Here is a 15,026-nt window from a genome sequence, read left to right as displayed (position 1 = left end):
AAAAAACTGACGATGGACAATGATAATAGAAACTAAGAAGAACAGCTTAACCAAAATAAATATGGGGAAATTCGAAATTTCAGATATTGGTTCTATATTCACAGAGCACACAAAAGTATTCGGTTAAAATTTGACTCATCCCAAGTCTATCCAAATCAATTTCGTACACCCAAATTACAAAAAAAAAATAATACTCATTCCATTTTTAATAATTTTATAATTATATTCATTTTAAAAAATTTTAATAATAATACCAACAAAAATAATTGTCGCGGCTGTCGATTGGTTAAATATTTCTTGAGCAATTGGCTGTTACCTGATTCTGCCTGGCGTCGCAATCAGTCGTAGAAGCATACACGATCTTATACACACACACACGTCTTTCGAAATGTTTTCAGCATTTCTTTGCATCAATCGACACGAGCTTTTTTGATCGATTATCAAATTATTCAGTATCCAACTGAACAAATCTTTTTGACAACCAAACGTTCATGCAATATTGAGTGGAATTAATGCCCAAGTGTGTCTTCATATGCCACATGACGATCTTGCAATATTTGGTTATGTTTGTCGTTTTCTGGTACAACAGCCGCTTTTGGACGACCTTCACGAAAATCATTCGGTAGCGAACGGTGACCTCGAGTGAATTCGGAAAACCAGCGAAACACGGTGGTTCGAAATGGTGCTTTATCACCAGATTTATCGGCACACTGATGTTGGTTAAATCTACGTCGAAAATCGCACGAAAATGTGCGCGATTTAATTCCGTTTTTTGACAAAGATTAATGTTTCAAGAGAACAACTCAAGTAGCACTCATACAACAAGTTCTGGGTACGTTCACCATTAAAAATGTGCAATATCAGTGTTGCCAAATTTCCAAACTAGAAAAAGATTATATTTTTCAAATCAGTGGCTGTTAAACAAAAACTAAAAATTGCAAATATCTGATTGGTCCAATTATACGTACTTCGAAAACATTTGTGTACCATGTAACGATATTGTTGAGTTGTGTAGTTCAGTTTTCGAGAGATTTATGGTCATATACCACACTCTACATATGAAAAATCATCGAGTAAGTTTTCACGGCAGTTCGGACCTGTTATGTTTGTCTAAGGTTATCAATGTTATGTTTTATTTCTTAACGCCATACATAGAACTATATAAACATATGGCGTTAACTTTACGAAGAAACTATTCATTACTCGGAATCTGACATCACACTCAATAAAACACGTGTTTACCACACGCTGCTAATTGATATACACATTTAATTTATACGCATAACTTCACAGGGTATTTATAGTTTAGAATCTTTCTGAAATTCCACGGGGATAATAATATGGGGGGTAGTCATTCAATTTTTAACTTATCTGTCACATAAAGTGGAAATCTACAATAACAAATGAATCATTTTATAGGGGTTTTGTTTTTTTGAAGTTTGCTGGTGTGAATTTTTTAAATTCTTCGTATTCATCGTGAGGACAATTATGAGTTCGGGTTCCTATACTAGGTACGCTTCAACAGGTCAAGTTTCTACTGTGATATCCCTACAAGTGTTGATAATCGTGTTTTTACGTACTCACAATACAAAAATAATTTCACGGCCAAAGTTCCAATTGGCATAACTCCTGGAGGTTTTATATCCTTAAGATCTGACGTAGCTGGAAGATGGTGGCATTGTTTTGGCCGACAAAGGTTTTCCAGAAATTAGAACAGCGATTGAGGCAAGTGGCAAGAAAGTGCAAATGGTTGTGCCACCTTTTCTAGAGAATAAAAGTGAAGAAACTCGACAGACATACAGTGTTGCAAGGGTTAGGATTCACGTTGAAGGAATTATGCAGCGGTTAAGGACTTATCATCATATATAGCATAAAATTGTTCATTAAGTACTGAGTAGATTGAGCAGCAGTCTCAATTTCTGCTCTCGAAATACTCTGAATGTCGTTTCGTATTCTCTCGATCATGTGATCTCTAGTAGTGGGTCTAATTGCTTTAACAAGGTCTTTAATCCTGCTCCAGAGATAGAAATTTAAGACGGTTAAGTCTGGCGACCTGGCTGGCCAAAAAAATAGGCCTCCACATCCTATCCACCTATCAGGATAAGCATTAGAACTTCATCCATCCATCGTGGATTATTCTGTGACCAATAGTGCATATTATGCCGATTAATCGTACTAAATGTAGCTTCGTCTGACCACGGTGGATCTACAACTCTGTAAATAATTTCACGGTTTTTCTCGAGGTCACTTTTGTTATAAATTTTTTTTCCCCGAAGATGTACTATTAACGGTTCCCGAGATACGGCCGAGTTATTGGGACACCCGGTATATATATATATATATATATATTGTACAATTTTTTGAAATGAGGACAAAAAAATTATAGTCTACAAATGGTTTTCACAGCACATAAAAAGTAACTTTGATTATGTCTATTTTTGGCAATATTTACCTTGAATCGATTATCCTACTGAGAATTTTGTAACCTTCGAAGTCTTATTTGACTGGACTATTAGTTGTATTTTTTGTCGTAGCTTGGATTGACAAAGGATCATTATAAATATTGTATTGCACCAAAATGCGCCAACGCCATAATTACTGCCCCAAATGGAATGTTTTTAAGTATCCCGAAGGGGGAAAAATTTACGGAAAAAATGGTGTGATGCAATGGAAAAGGATAGTTTTATCAAACAAGTAATCGGCTTGACTCATCAATACAAACAACATAGTAATTTCAATGTCATAGTTGTGATTCGATTTCTGTTTTTTTTTTGCATTAGGTGGCCTCTAGATGGCATCTAAGTAATATGAATATTGTTGAAGACAAAAGGGGCACCATCCGTTGTACAGAACTGATAATTTTTAAAATGCATGTTTAACATGGAGTAAATTTGACACCTACAATATTTTTTCTGACTGGGTACTGGATAGAAAGATAAAATGGAATGAGCACATTGACCGCATGACGGAAGAACGAATTGTGAAAATATCAAGGGACAAATCACCAGCAGGACAAAGAAGCATTGGAAGACCTAGGAAAAGATGGAGTGACAACCTCCCAGGTGACTGAGCAGAGGCAATGACGTGAAGAAAAACAGGCAATGATGCCTATACGCAGCAGGAAGAAGAAGAAGAATATTTTTTCTAAGTAAAAAATAAAATCTGTGTGATTTTAATGACGAAATCGTATGTGGTACGGACATATTCTTTTTTTATAACAACTTTTACAAAACTACTTTTTTATGTAGGTGGGTTGACACCTTTTGCTGGTTGTCAGGCATCAACTAAATTGAATTGATAAAAAATTGACGTAAATTTTATCAAAATGTATGAAAATATAGGATTTCTACTATTCACTTCTGAAATAATTTTTTGAAATTCCATATTTCGAAAATGTATCCGATACAGATCTTATATATTGAAAAAATTGATGATTTCCATTCCGAATTCGTTTAGGCGTTCTACCCAACCAATTTGCTTAATTTTTTTTTTTTTTTCAATGAAAGGTATTGATGCACAGATCAGCCATCAACCATCGGATTTCATCTAATTTTCACCATTCTCAAGATATACTCAAATGCGATTTCCCCCTGAACATCACTTATGGGAGTTTTTCACATACACACGTTCTATCCTCAATATCTCAGGTTCTATTCAAGATAGAGACTTCGTTTTGGTTTAAGAACACTAGCTGAAACATCCTCTTCTTTTGAGTTTTTGAACACTTAAATCGGTTGAGTTGGAGAGGAGCTAGGCGCGGACATTCAATGTGGAGTTATGGATTTTTGTAGGTTTTTGGCAATTTTTCTACATTCAAAGATCTATATCTCAGGTTCTATTCAAGATAGAGACTTCGTTTTGGTTTAAGAACACTCGCTGAAACATCCTCTTTCTTTTGAGTTTTTGAACACTTAAATCGGTTGAGTTGGAGAGGAGCTAGGCGCGGACATTCAATGTGGAGTTATGGATTTTTGTAGGTTTTTGGCAATTTTTCTACATTCAAAGATCTATATCTCAGGTTCTATTCAAGATAGAGACTTCGTTTTGGTTTAAGAACACTCGCTGAAACATCCTCTTTCTTTTGAGTTTTTGAACACTTAAATCGGTTCAGTTAGAGAGGAGCTAGGCGCGGACATTCAATGTGGAGTTATGGATTTTTGTAGGTTTTTGGCATACACACGTTCTATCCTCAATATCTCAGGTTCTATTCAAGATAGAGACTTCGTTTTGTTTAAGAACACTACCTGAAACACCTACTTTCTTTTGAGTTTTTGAACACTTAAATCGGTCGAGTTGGAGAGGAGCTAGGCGCGGACATTCAATGTGGAGTTATGGATTTTTGTAGGTTTTTGGCATACACACGTTCTATCCTCAATATATCTGGTTCTATTCAAGATAGAGACTTCGTTTTGGTTTAAGAACACTCGCTGAAACACCTTCTTTCTTTTGAGTTTTTGAACACTTAAATCGGTCGAGTTGGAGAGGAGCTAGGCGCGGACATTCAATGTGGAGTTATGGATTTTTGTAGGTTTTTTGCATACACACGTTCTATCCTCAATATATCAGGTTCTATTCAAGATAGAGACTTCGTTTTGGTTTAAGAACACTAGCTGAAACACCTACTTCCTTTTGAGTTTTTGAACACATAAATCGGTTGAGTTGGAGAGGAGCTAGGCGCGGACATTCAATGTGGAGTTATGGATTTTTGTAGGTTTTTGGCAATTTTTCTACATTCAAAGATCTATATCTCAGGTTCTATTCAAGATAGAGACTTCGTTTTGGTTTAAGAACACTCGCTGAAACATCCTCTTTCTTTTGAGTTTTTGAACACTTAAATCGGTTCAGTTAGAGAGGAGCTAGGCGCGGACATTCAATGTGGAGTTATGGATTTTTGTAGGTTTTTGGCAATTTTTCTACATTCAAAGATCTATATCTCAGGTTCTATTCAAGATAGAGACTTCGTTTTGGTTTAAGAACACTAGCTGAAACATCCTCTTTCTTTTGAGTTTTTGAACACTTAAATCGGTTGAGTTGGAGAGGAGCTAGGCGCGGACATTCAATGTGGAGTTATGGATTTTTGTAGGTTTTTGGCAATTTTTCTACATTCAAAGATCTATATCTCAGGTTCTATTCAAGATAGAGACTTCGTTTTGGTTTAAGAACACTCGCTGAAACATCCTCTTTCTTTTGAGTTTTTGAACACTTAAATCGGTTCAGTTAGAGAGGAGCTAGGCGCGGACATTCAATGTGGAGTTATGGATTTTTGTAGGTTTTTGGCATACACACGTTCTATCCTCAATATCTCAGGTTCTATTCAAGATAGAGACTTCGTTTTGTTTAAGAACACTACCTGAAACACCTACTTTCTTTTGAGTTTTTGAACACTTAAATCGGTCGAGTTGGAGAGGAGCTAGGCGCGGACATTCAATGTGGAGTTATGGATTTTTGTAGGTTTTTGGCATACACACGTTCTATCCTCAATATATCTGGTTCTATTCAAGATAGAGACTTCGTTTTGGTTTAAGAACACTCGCTGAAACACCTTCTTTCTTTTGAGTTTTTGAACACTTAAATCGGTCGAGTTGGAGAGGAGCTAGGCGCGGACATTCAATGTGGAGTTATGGATTTTTGTAGGTTTTTGGCATACACACGTTCTATCCTCAATATATCTGGTTCTATTCAAGATAGAGACTTCGTTTTGGTTTAAGAACACTCGCTGAAATACCTTCTTTCTTTTGAGTTTTTGAACACTTAAATCGGTCGAGTTGGAGAGGAGCTAGGCGCGGACATTCAATGTGGAGTTATGGATTTTTGTAGGTTTTTGGCATACACACGTTCTATCCTCAATATATCTGGTTCTATTCAAGATAGAGACTTCGTTTTGGTTTAAGAACACTCGCTGAAACACCTTCTTTCTTTTGAGTTTTTGAACACTTAAATCGGTCGAGTTGGAGAGGAGCTAGGCGCGGACATTCAATGTGGAGTTATGGATTTTTGTAGGTTTTTTGCATACACACGTTCTATCCTCAATATATCAGGTTCTATTCAAGATAGAGACTTCGTTTTGGTTTAAGAACACTAGCTGAAACACCTACTTCCTTTTGAGTTTTTGAACACATAAATCGGTTGAGTTGGAGAGGAGCTAGGCGCGGACATTCAATGTGGAGTTATGGATTTTTGTAGGTTTTTGGCAATTTTTCTACATTCAAAGATCTATATCTCAGGTTCTATTCAAGATAGAGACTTCGTTTTGGTTTAAGAACACTAGCTGAAACATCCTCTTTCTTTTGAGTTTTTGAACACTTAAATCGGTTGAGTTGGAGAGGAGCTAGGCGCGGACATTCAATGTGGAGTTATGGATTTTTGTAGGTTTTTGGCAATTTTTCTACATTCAAAGATCTATATCTCAGGTTCTATTCAAGATAGAGACTTCGTTTTGGTTTAAGAACACTCGCTGAAACATCCTCTTTCTTTTGAGTTTTTGAACACTTAAATCGGTTCAGTTAGAGAGGAGCTAGGCGCGGACATTCAATGTGGAGTTATGGATTTTTGTAGGTTTTTGGCATACACACGTTCTATCCTCAATATCTCAGGTTCTATTCAAGATAGAGACTTCGTTTTGTTTAAGAACACTACCTGAAACACCTACTTTCTTTTGAGTTTTTGAACACTTAAATCGGTCGAGTTGGAGAGGAGCTAGGCGCGGACATTCAATGTGGAGTTATGGATTTTTGTAGGTTTTTGGCATACACACGTTCTATCCTCAATATATCTGGTTCTATTCAAGATAGAGACTTCGTTTTGGTTTAAGAACACTCGCTGAAACACCTTCTTTCTTTTGAGTTTTTGAACACTTAAATCGGTCGAGTTGGAGAGGAGCTAGGCGCGGACATTCAATGTGGAGTTATGGATTTTTGTAGGTTTTTGGCATACACACGTTCTATCCTCAATATATCTGGTTCTATTCAAGATAGAGACTTCGTTTTGGTTTAAGAACACTCGCTGAAACACCTTCTTTCTTTTGAGTTTTTGAACACTTAAATCGGTCGAGTTGGAGAGGAGCTAGGCGCGGACATTCAATGTGGAGTTATGGATTTTTGTAGGTTTTTGGCATACACACGTTCTATCCTCAATATATCTGGTTCTATTCAAGATAGAGACTTCGTTTTGGTTTAAGAACACTCGCTGAAACACCTTCTTTCTTTTGAGTTTTTGAACACTTAAATCGGTTGAGTTGGAGAGGAGCTAGGCGCGGACATTCAATGTGGAGTTATGGATTTTTGTAGGTTTTTGGCATACACACGTTCTATCCTCAATATATCTGGTTCTATTCAAGATAGAGACTTCGTTTTGGTTTAAGAACACTCGCTGAAACACCTTCTTTCTTTTGAGTTTTTGAACACTTAAATCGGTCGAGTTGGAGAGGAGCTAGGCGCGGACATTCAATGTGGAGTTATGGATTTTTGTAGGTTTTTGGCATACACACGTTCTATCCTCAATATATCTGGTTCTATTCAAGATAGAGACTTCGTTTTGGTTTAAGAACACTAGCTGAAACATCCTCTTTCTTTTGAGTTTTTGAACACTTAAATCGGTTGAGTTGGAGAGGAGCTAGGCGCGGACATTCAATGTGGAGTTATGGATTTTTGTAGGTTTTTGGCATACACACGTTCTATCCTCAATATATCTGGTTCTATTCAAGATAGAGACTTCGTTTTGGTTTAAGAACACTCGCTGAAACACCTTCTTTCTTTTGAGTTTTTGAACACTTAAATCGGTCGAGTTGGAGAGGAGCTAGGCGCGGACATTCAATGTGGAGTTATGGATTTTTGTAGGTTTTTGGCATACACACGTTCTATCCTCAATATATCTGGTTCTATTCAAGATAGAGACTTCGTTTTGGTTTAAGAACACTCGCTGAAACACCTTCTTTCTTTTGAGTTTTTGAACACTTAAATCGGTCGAGTTGGAGAGGAGCTAGGCGCGGACATTCAATGTGGAGTTATGGATTTTTGTAGGTTTTTGGCATACACACGTTCTATCCTCAATATATCTGGTTCTATTCAAGATAGAGACTTCGTTTTGGTTTAAGAACACTCGCTGAAACACCTTCTTTCTTTTGAGTTTTTGAACACTTAAATCGGTTGAGTTGGAGAGGAGCTAGGCGCGGACATTCAATGTGGAGTTATGGATTTTTGTAGGTTTTTGGCATACACACGTTCTATCCTCAATATATCTGGTTCTATTCAAGATAGAGACTTCGTTTTGGTTTAAGAACACTCGCTGAAACACCTTCTTTCTTTTGAGTTTTTGAACACTTAAATCGGTCGAGTTGGAGAGGAGCTAGGCGCGGACATTCAATGTGGAGTTATGGATTTTTGTAGGTTTTTGGCATACACACGTTCTATCCTCAATATATCTGGTTCTATTCAAGATAGAGACTTCGTTTTGGTTTAAGAACACTAGCTGAAACATCCTCTTTCTTTTGAGTTTTTGAACACTTAAATCGGTTGAGTTGGAGAGGAGCTAGGCGCGGACATTCAATGTGGAGTTATGGATTTTTGTAGGTTTTTTGCATACACACGTTCTATCCTCAATATATCAGGTTCTATTCAAGATAGAGACTTCGTTTTGGTTTAAGAACACTAGCTGAAACACCTACTTCCTTTTGAGTTTTTGAACACATAAATCGGTTGAGTTGGAGAGGAGCTAGGCGCGGACATTCAATGTGGAGTTATGGATTTTTGTAGGTTTTTGGCAATTTTTCTACATTCAAAGATCTATATCTCAGGTTCTATTCAAGATAGAGACTTCGTTTTGGTTTAAGAACACTAGCTGAAACATCCTCTTTCTTTTGAGTTTTTGAACACTTAAATCGGTTGAGTTGGAGAGGAGCTAGGCGCGGACATTCAATGTGGAGTTATGGATTTTTGTAGGTTTTTGGCAATTTTTCTACATTCAAAGATCTATATCTCAGGTTCTATTCAAGATAGAGACTTCGTTTTGGTTTAAGAACACTAGCTGAAACACCTACTTCCTTTTGAGTTTTTGAACACATAAATCGGTTGAGTTGGAGAGGAGCTAGGCGCGGACATTCAATGTGGAGTTATGGATTTTTGTAGGTTTTTGGCAATTTTTCTACATTCAAAGATCTATATCTCAGGTTCTATTCAAGATAGAGACTTCGTTTTGGTTTAAGAACACTTGCTGAAACATCCTCTTTCTTTTGAGTTTTTGAACACTTAAATCGGTTGAGTTGGAGAGGAGCTAGGCGCGGACATTCAATGTGGAGTTATGGATTTTTGTAGGTTTTTGGCAATTTTTCTACATTCAAAGATCTATATCTCAGGTTCTATTCAAGATAGAGACTTCGTTTTGGTTTAAGAACACTTGCTGAAACATCCTCTTTCTTTTGAGTTTTTGAACACTTAAATCGGTTCAGTTAGAGAGGAGCTAGGCGCGGACATTCAATGTGGAGTTATGGATTTTTGTAGGTTTTTGGCAATTTTTCTACATTCAAAGATCTATATCTCAGGTTCTATTCAAGATAGAGACTTCGTTTTGGTTTAAGAACACTAGCTGAAACATCCTCTTTCTTTTGAGTTTTTGAACACTTAAATCGGTTGAGTTGGAGAGGAGCTAGGCGCGGACATTCAATGTGGAGTTATGGATTTTTGTAGGTTTTTGGCAATTTTTCTACATTCAAAGATCTATATCTCAGGTTCTATTCAAGATAGAGACTTCGTTTTGGTTTAAGAACACTCGCTGAAACATCCTCTTTCTTTTGAGTTTTTGAACACTTAAATCGGTTCAGTTAGAGAGGAGCTAGGCGCGGACATTCAATGTGGAGTTATGGATTTTTGTAGGTTTTTGGCATACACACGTTCTATCCTCAATATCTCAGGTTCTATTCAAGATAGAGACTTCGTTTTGTTTAAGAACACTACCTGAAACACCTACTTTCTTTTGAGTTTTTGAACACTTAAATCGGTCGAGTTGGAGAGGAGCTAGGCGCGGACATTCAATGTGGAGTTATGGATTTTTGTAGGTTTTTGGCATACACACGTTCTATCCTCAATATATCTGGTTCTATTCAAGATAGAGACTTCGTTTTGGTTTAAGAACACTCGCTGAAACACCTTCTTTCTTTTGAGTTTTTGAACACTTAAATCGGTCGAGTTGGAGAGGAGCTAGGCGCGGACATTCAATGTGGAGTTATGGATTTTTGTAGGTTTTTGGCATACACACGTTCTATCCTCAATATATCTGGTTCTATTCAAGATAGAGACTTCGTTTTGGTTTAAGAACACTCGCTGAAACATCTTCTTTCTTTTGAGTTTTTGAACACTTAAATCGGTCGAGTTGGAGAGGAGCTAGGCGCGGACATTCAATGTGGAGTTATGGATTTTTGTAGGTTTTTGGCATACACACGTTCTATCCTCAATATATCTGGTTCTATTCAAGATAGAGACTTCGTTTTGGTTTAAGAACACTCGCTGAAACACCTTCTTTCTTTTGAGTTTTTGAACACTTAAATCGGTCGAGTTGGAGAGGAGCTAGGCGCGGACATTCAATGTGGAGTTATGGATTTTTGTAGGTTTTTGGCATACACACGTTCTATCCTCAATATATCTGGTTCTATTCAAGATAGAGACTTCGTTTTGGTTTAAGAACACTCGCTGAAACACCTTCTATCTTTTGAGTTTTTGAACACTTAAATCGGTTGAGTTGGAGAGGAGCTAGGCGCGGACATTCAATGTGGAGTTATGGATTTTTGTAGGTTTTTGGCATACACACGTTCTATCCTCAATATATCTGGTTCTATTCAAGATAGAGACTTCGTTTTGGTTTAAGAACACTCGCTGAAACACCTTCTTTCTTTTGAGTTTTTGAACACTTAAATCGGTCGAGTTGGAGAGGAGCTAGGCGCGGACATTCAATGTGGAGTTATGGATTTTTGTAGGTTTTTGGCATACACACGTTCTATCCTCAATATATCTGGTTCTATTCAAGATAGAGACTTCGTTTTGGTTTAAGAACACTAGCTGAAACATCCTCTTTCTTTTGAGTTTTTGAACACTTAAATCGGTTGAGTTGGAGAGGAGCTAGGCGCGGACATTCAATGTGGAGTTATGGATTTTTGTAGGTTTTTTGCATACACACGTTCTATCCTCAATATATCAGGTTCTATTCAAGATAGAGACTTCGTTTTGGTTTAAGAACACTAGCTGAAACACCTACTTCCTTTTGAGTTTTTGAACACATAAATCGGTTGAGTTGGAGAGGAGCTAGGCGCGGACATTCAATGTGGAGTTATGGATTTTTGTAGGTTTTTGGCAATTTTTCTACATTCAAAGATCTATATCTCAGGTTCTATTCAAGATAGAGACTTCGTTTTGGTTTAAGAACACTAGCTGAAACATCCTCTTTCTTTTGAGTTTTTGAACACTTAAATCGGTTGAGTTGGAGAGGAGCTAGGCGCGGACATTCAATGTGGAGTTATGGATTTTTGTAGGTTTTTGGCAATTTTTCTACATTCAAAGATCTATATCTCAGGTTCTATTCAAGATAGAGACTTCGTTTTGGTTTAAGAACACTCGCTGAAACATCCTCTTTCTTTTGAGTTTTTGAACACTTAAATCGGTTCAGTTAGAGAGGAGCTAGGCGCGGACATTCAATGTGGAGTTATGGATTTTTGTAGGTTTTTGGCAATTTTTCTACATTCAAAGATCTATATCTCAGGTTCTATTCAAGATAGAGACTTCGTTTTGGTTTAAGAACACTAGCTGAAACATCCTCTTTCTTTTGAGTTTTTGAACACTTAAATCGGTTGAGTTGGAGAGGAGCTAGGCGCGGACATTCAATGTGGAGTTATGGATTTTTGTAGGTTTTTGGCAATTTTTCTACATTCAAAGATCTATATCTCAGGTTCTATTCAAGATAGAGACTTCGTTTTGGTTTAAGAACACTCGCTGAAACATCCTCTTTCTTTTGAGTTTTTGAACACTTAAATCGGTTCAGTTAGAGAGGAGCTAGGCGCGGACATTCAATGTGGAGTTATGGATTTTTGTAGGTTTTTGGCATACACACGTTCTATCCTCAATATCTCAGGTTCTATTCAAGATAGAGACTTCGTTTTGTTTAAGAACACTACCTGAAACACCTACTTTCTTTTGAGTTTTTGAACACTTAAATCGGTCGAGTTGGAGAGGAGCTAGGCGCGGACATTCAATGTGGAGTTATGGATTTTTGTAGGTTTTTGGCATACACACGTTCTATCCTCAATATATCTGGTTCTATTCAAGATAGAGACTTCGTTTTGGTTTAAGAACACTCGCTGAAACACCTTCTTTCTTTTGAGTTTTTGAACACTTAAATCGGTCGAGTTGGAGAGGAGCTAGGCGCGGACATTCAATGTGGAGTTATGGATTTTTGTAGGTTTTTGGCATACACACGTTCTATCCTCAATATATCTGGTTCTATTCAAGATAGAGACTTCGTTTTGGTTTAAGAACACTCGCTGAAACACCTTCTTTCTTTTGAGTTTTTGAACACTTAAATCGGTCGAGTTGGAGAGGAGCTAGGCGCGGACATTCAATGTGGAGTTATGGATTTTTGTAGGTTTTTTGCATACACACGTTCTATCCTCAATATATCAGGTTCTATTCAAGATAGAGACTTCGTTTTGGTTTAAGAACACTAGCTGAAACACCTACTTCCTTTTGAGTTTTTGAACACATAAATCGGTCGAGTTGGAGAGGAGCTAGGCGCGGACATTCAATGTGGAGTTATGGATTTTTGTAGGTTTTTGGCATACACACGTTCTTTCCTCAATATCTCAAGTTCTATTCAAGATAGAGACTTCGTTTTGGTTTAAGAACACTCGCTGAAACACCTTCTTTCTTTTGAGTTTTTGAACACTTAAATCGGTCGAGTTGGAGAGGAGCTAGGCGCGGACATTCAATGTGGAGTTATGGATTTTTGTAGGTTTTTGGCATACACACGTTCTATCCTCAATATATCTGGTTCTATTCAAGATAGAGACTTCGTTTTGGTTTAAGAACACTCGCTGAAACACCTTCTTTCTTTTGAGTTTTTGAACACTTAAATCGGTCGAGTTGGAGAGGAGCTAGGCGCGGACATTCAATGTGGAGTTATGGATTTTTGTAGGTTTTTTGCATACACACGTTCTATCCTCAATATATCAGGTTCTATTCAAGATAGAGACTTCGTTTTGGTTTAAGAACACTAGCTGAAACACCTACTTCCTTTTGAGTTTTTGAACACATAAATCGGTTGAGTTGGAGAGGAGCTAGGCGCGGACATTCAATGTGGAGTTATGGATTTTTGTAGGTTTTTGGCAATTTTTCTACATTCAAAGATCTATATCTCAGGTTCTATTCAAGATAGAGACTTCGTTTTGGTTTAAGAACACTCGCTGAAACATCCTCTTTCTTTTGAGTTTTTGAACACTTAAATCGGTTCAGTTAGAGAGGAGCTAGGCGCGGACATTCAATGTGGAGTTATGGATTTTTGTAGGTTTTTGGCAATTTTTCTACATTCAAAGATCTATATCTCAGGTTCTATTCAAGATAGAGACTTCGTTTTGGTTTAAGAACACTAGCTGAAACATCCTCTTTCTTTTGAGTTTTTGAACACTTAAATCGGTTGAGTTGGAGAGGAGCTAGGCGCGGACATTCAATGTGGAGTTATGGATTTTTGTAGGTTTTTGGCAATTTTTCTACATTCAAAGATCTATATCTCAGGTTCTATTCAAGATAGAGACTTCGTTTTGGTTTAAGAACACTCGCTGAAACATCCTCTTTCTTTTGAGTTTTTGAACACTTAAATCGGTTCAGTTAGAGAGGAGCTAGGCGCGGACATTCAATGTGGAGTTATGGATTTTTGTAGGTTTTTGGCATACACACGTTCTATCCTCAATATCTCAGGTTCTATTCAAGATAGAGACTTCGTTTTGTTTAAGAACACTACCTGAAACACCTACTTTCTTTTGAGTTTTTGAACACTTAAATCGGTCGAGTTGGAGAGGAGCTAGGCGCGGACATTCAATGTGGAGTTATGGATTTTTGTAGGTTTTTGGCATACACACGTTCTATCCTCAATATATCTGGTTCTATTCAAGATAGAGACTTCGTTTTGGTTTAAGAACACTCGCTGAAACACCTTCTTTCTTTTGAGTTTTTGAACACTTAAATCGGTCGAGTTGGAGAGGAGCTAGGCGCGGACATTCAATGTGGAGTTATGGATTTTTGTAGGTTTTTGGCATACACACGTTCTATCCTCAATATATCTGGTTCTATTCAAGATAGAGACTTCGTTTTGGTTTAAGAACACTCGCTGAAACACCTTCTTTCTTTTGAGTTTTTGAACACTTAAATCGGTCGAGTTGGAGAGGAGCTAGGCGCGGACATTCAATGTGGAGTTATGGATTTTTGTAGGTTTTTGGCATACACACGTTCTATCCTCAATATATCTGGTTCTATTCAAGATAGAGACTTCGTTTTGGTTTAAGAACACTCGCTGAAACACCTTCTTTCTTTTGAGTTTTTGAACACTTAAATCGGTCGAGTTGGAGAGGAGCTAGGCGCGGACATTCAATGTGGAGTTATGGATTTTTGTAGGTTTTTGGCATACACACGTTCTATCCTCAATATATCTGGTTCTATTCAAGATAGAGACTTCGTTTTGGTTTAAGAACACTCGCTGAAACACCTTCTTTCTTTTGAGTTTTTGAACACTTAAATCGGTTGAGTTGGAGAGGAGCTAGGCGCGGACATTCAATGTGGAGTTATGGATTTTTGTAGGTTTTTGGCATACACACGTTCTATCCTCAATATATCTGGTTCTATTCAAGATAGAGACTTCGTTTTGGTTTAAGAACACTCGCTGAAACACCTTCTTTCTTTTGAGTTTTTGAACACTTAAATCGGTCGAGTTGGAGAGGAGCTAGGCGCGGACATTCAATGTGGAGTTATGGATTTTTGTAGGTTTTTGGCATACACACG

General features: G+C 37.4%; 1 protein-coding gene across 2 annotated transcripts in view; it reads right to left on the bottom strand.

Annotated features, from left to right (window-relative positions):
• The window catches only part of LOC130442795 (EF-hand domain-containing protein D2 homolog), a 57,666-nt gene that overhangs the window by 18,987 nt on the left and 23,653 nt on the right, over positions 1 to 15,026 (bottom strand). Inside the window, exon 1 of one of the 2 annotated variants that reach the window (XM_056777152.1) lies at positions 317 to 1,003. The exons of the other annotated variant lie outside the window; for it this stretch is intronic. Coding sequence (XP_056633130.1) covers positions 317 to 411 — 95 coding nt within the window. The 5' untranslated portion in view covers positions 412 to 1,003. Of the gene's footprint in view, positions 1 to 316; positions 1,004 to 15,026 lie in introns of those variants that run through there. 2 annotated transcript variants of the gene reach the window in all.

Source organism: Diorhabda sublineata, chromosome 4, assembly GCF_026230105.1.
Source record: "Diorhabda sublineata isolate icDioSubl1.1 chromosome 4, icDioSubl1.1, whole genome shotgun sequence".
Taxonomy (NCBI): domain Eukaryota; kingdom Metazoa; phylum Arthropoda; class Insecta; order Coleoptera; family Chrysomelidae; genus Diorhabda; species Diorhabda sublineata.
The sequence above is the reverse complement of the archived record's forward strand: the minus strand, read 5'-3'. Positions and strand labels throughout refer to the sequence as shown.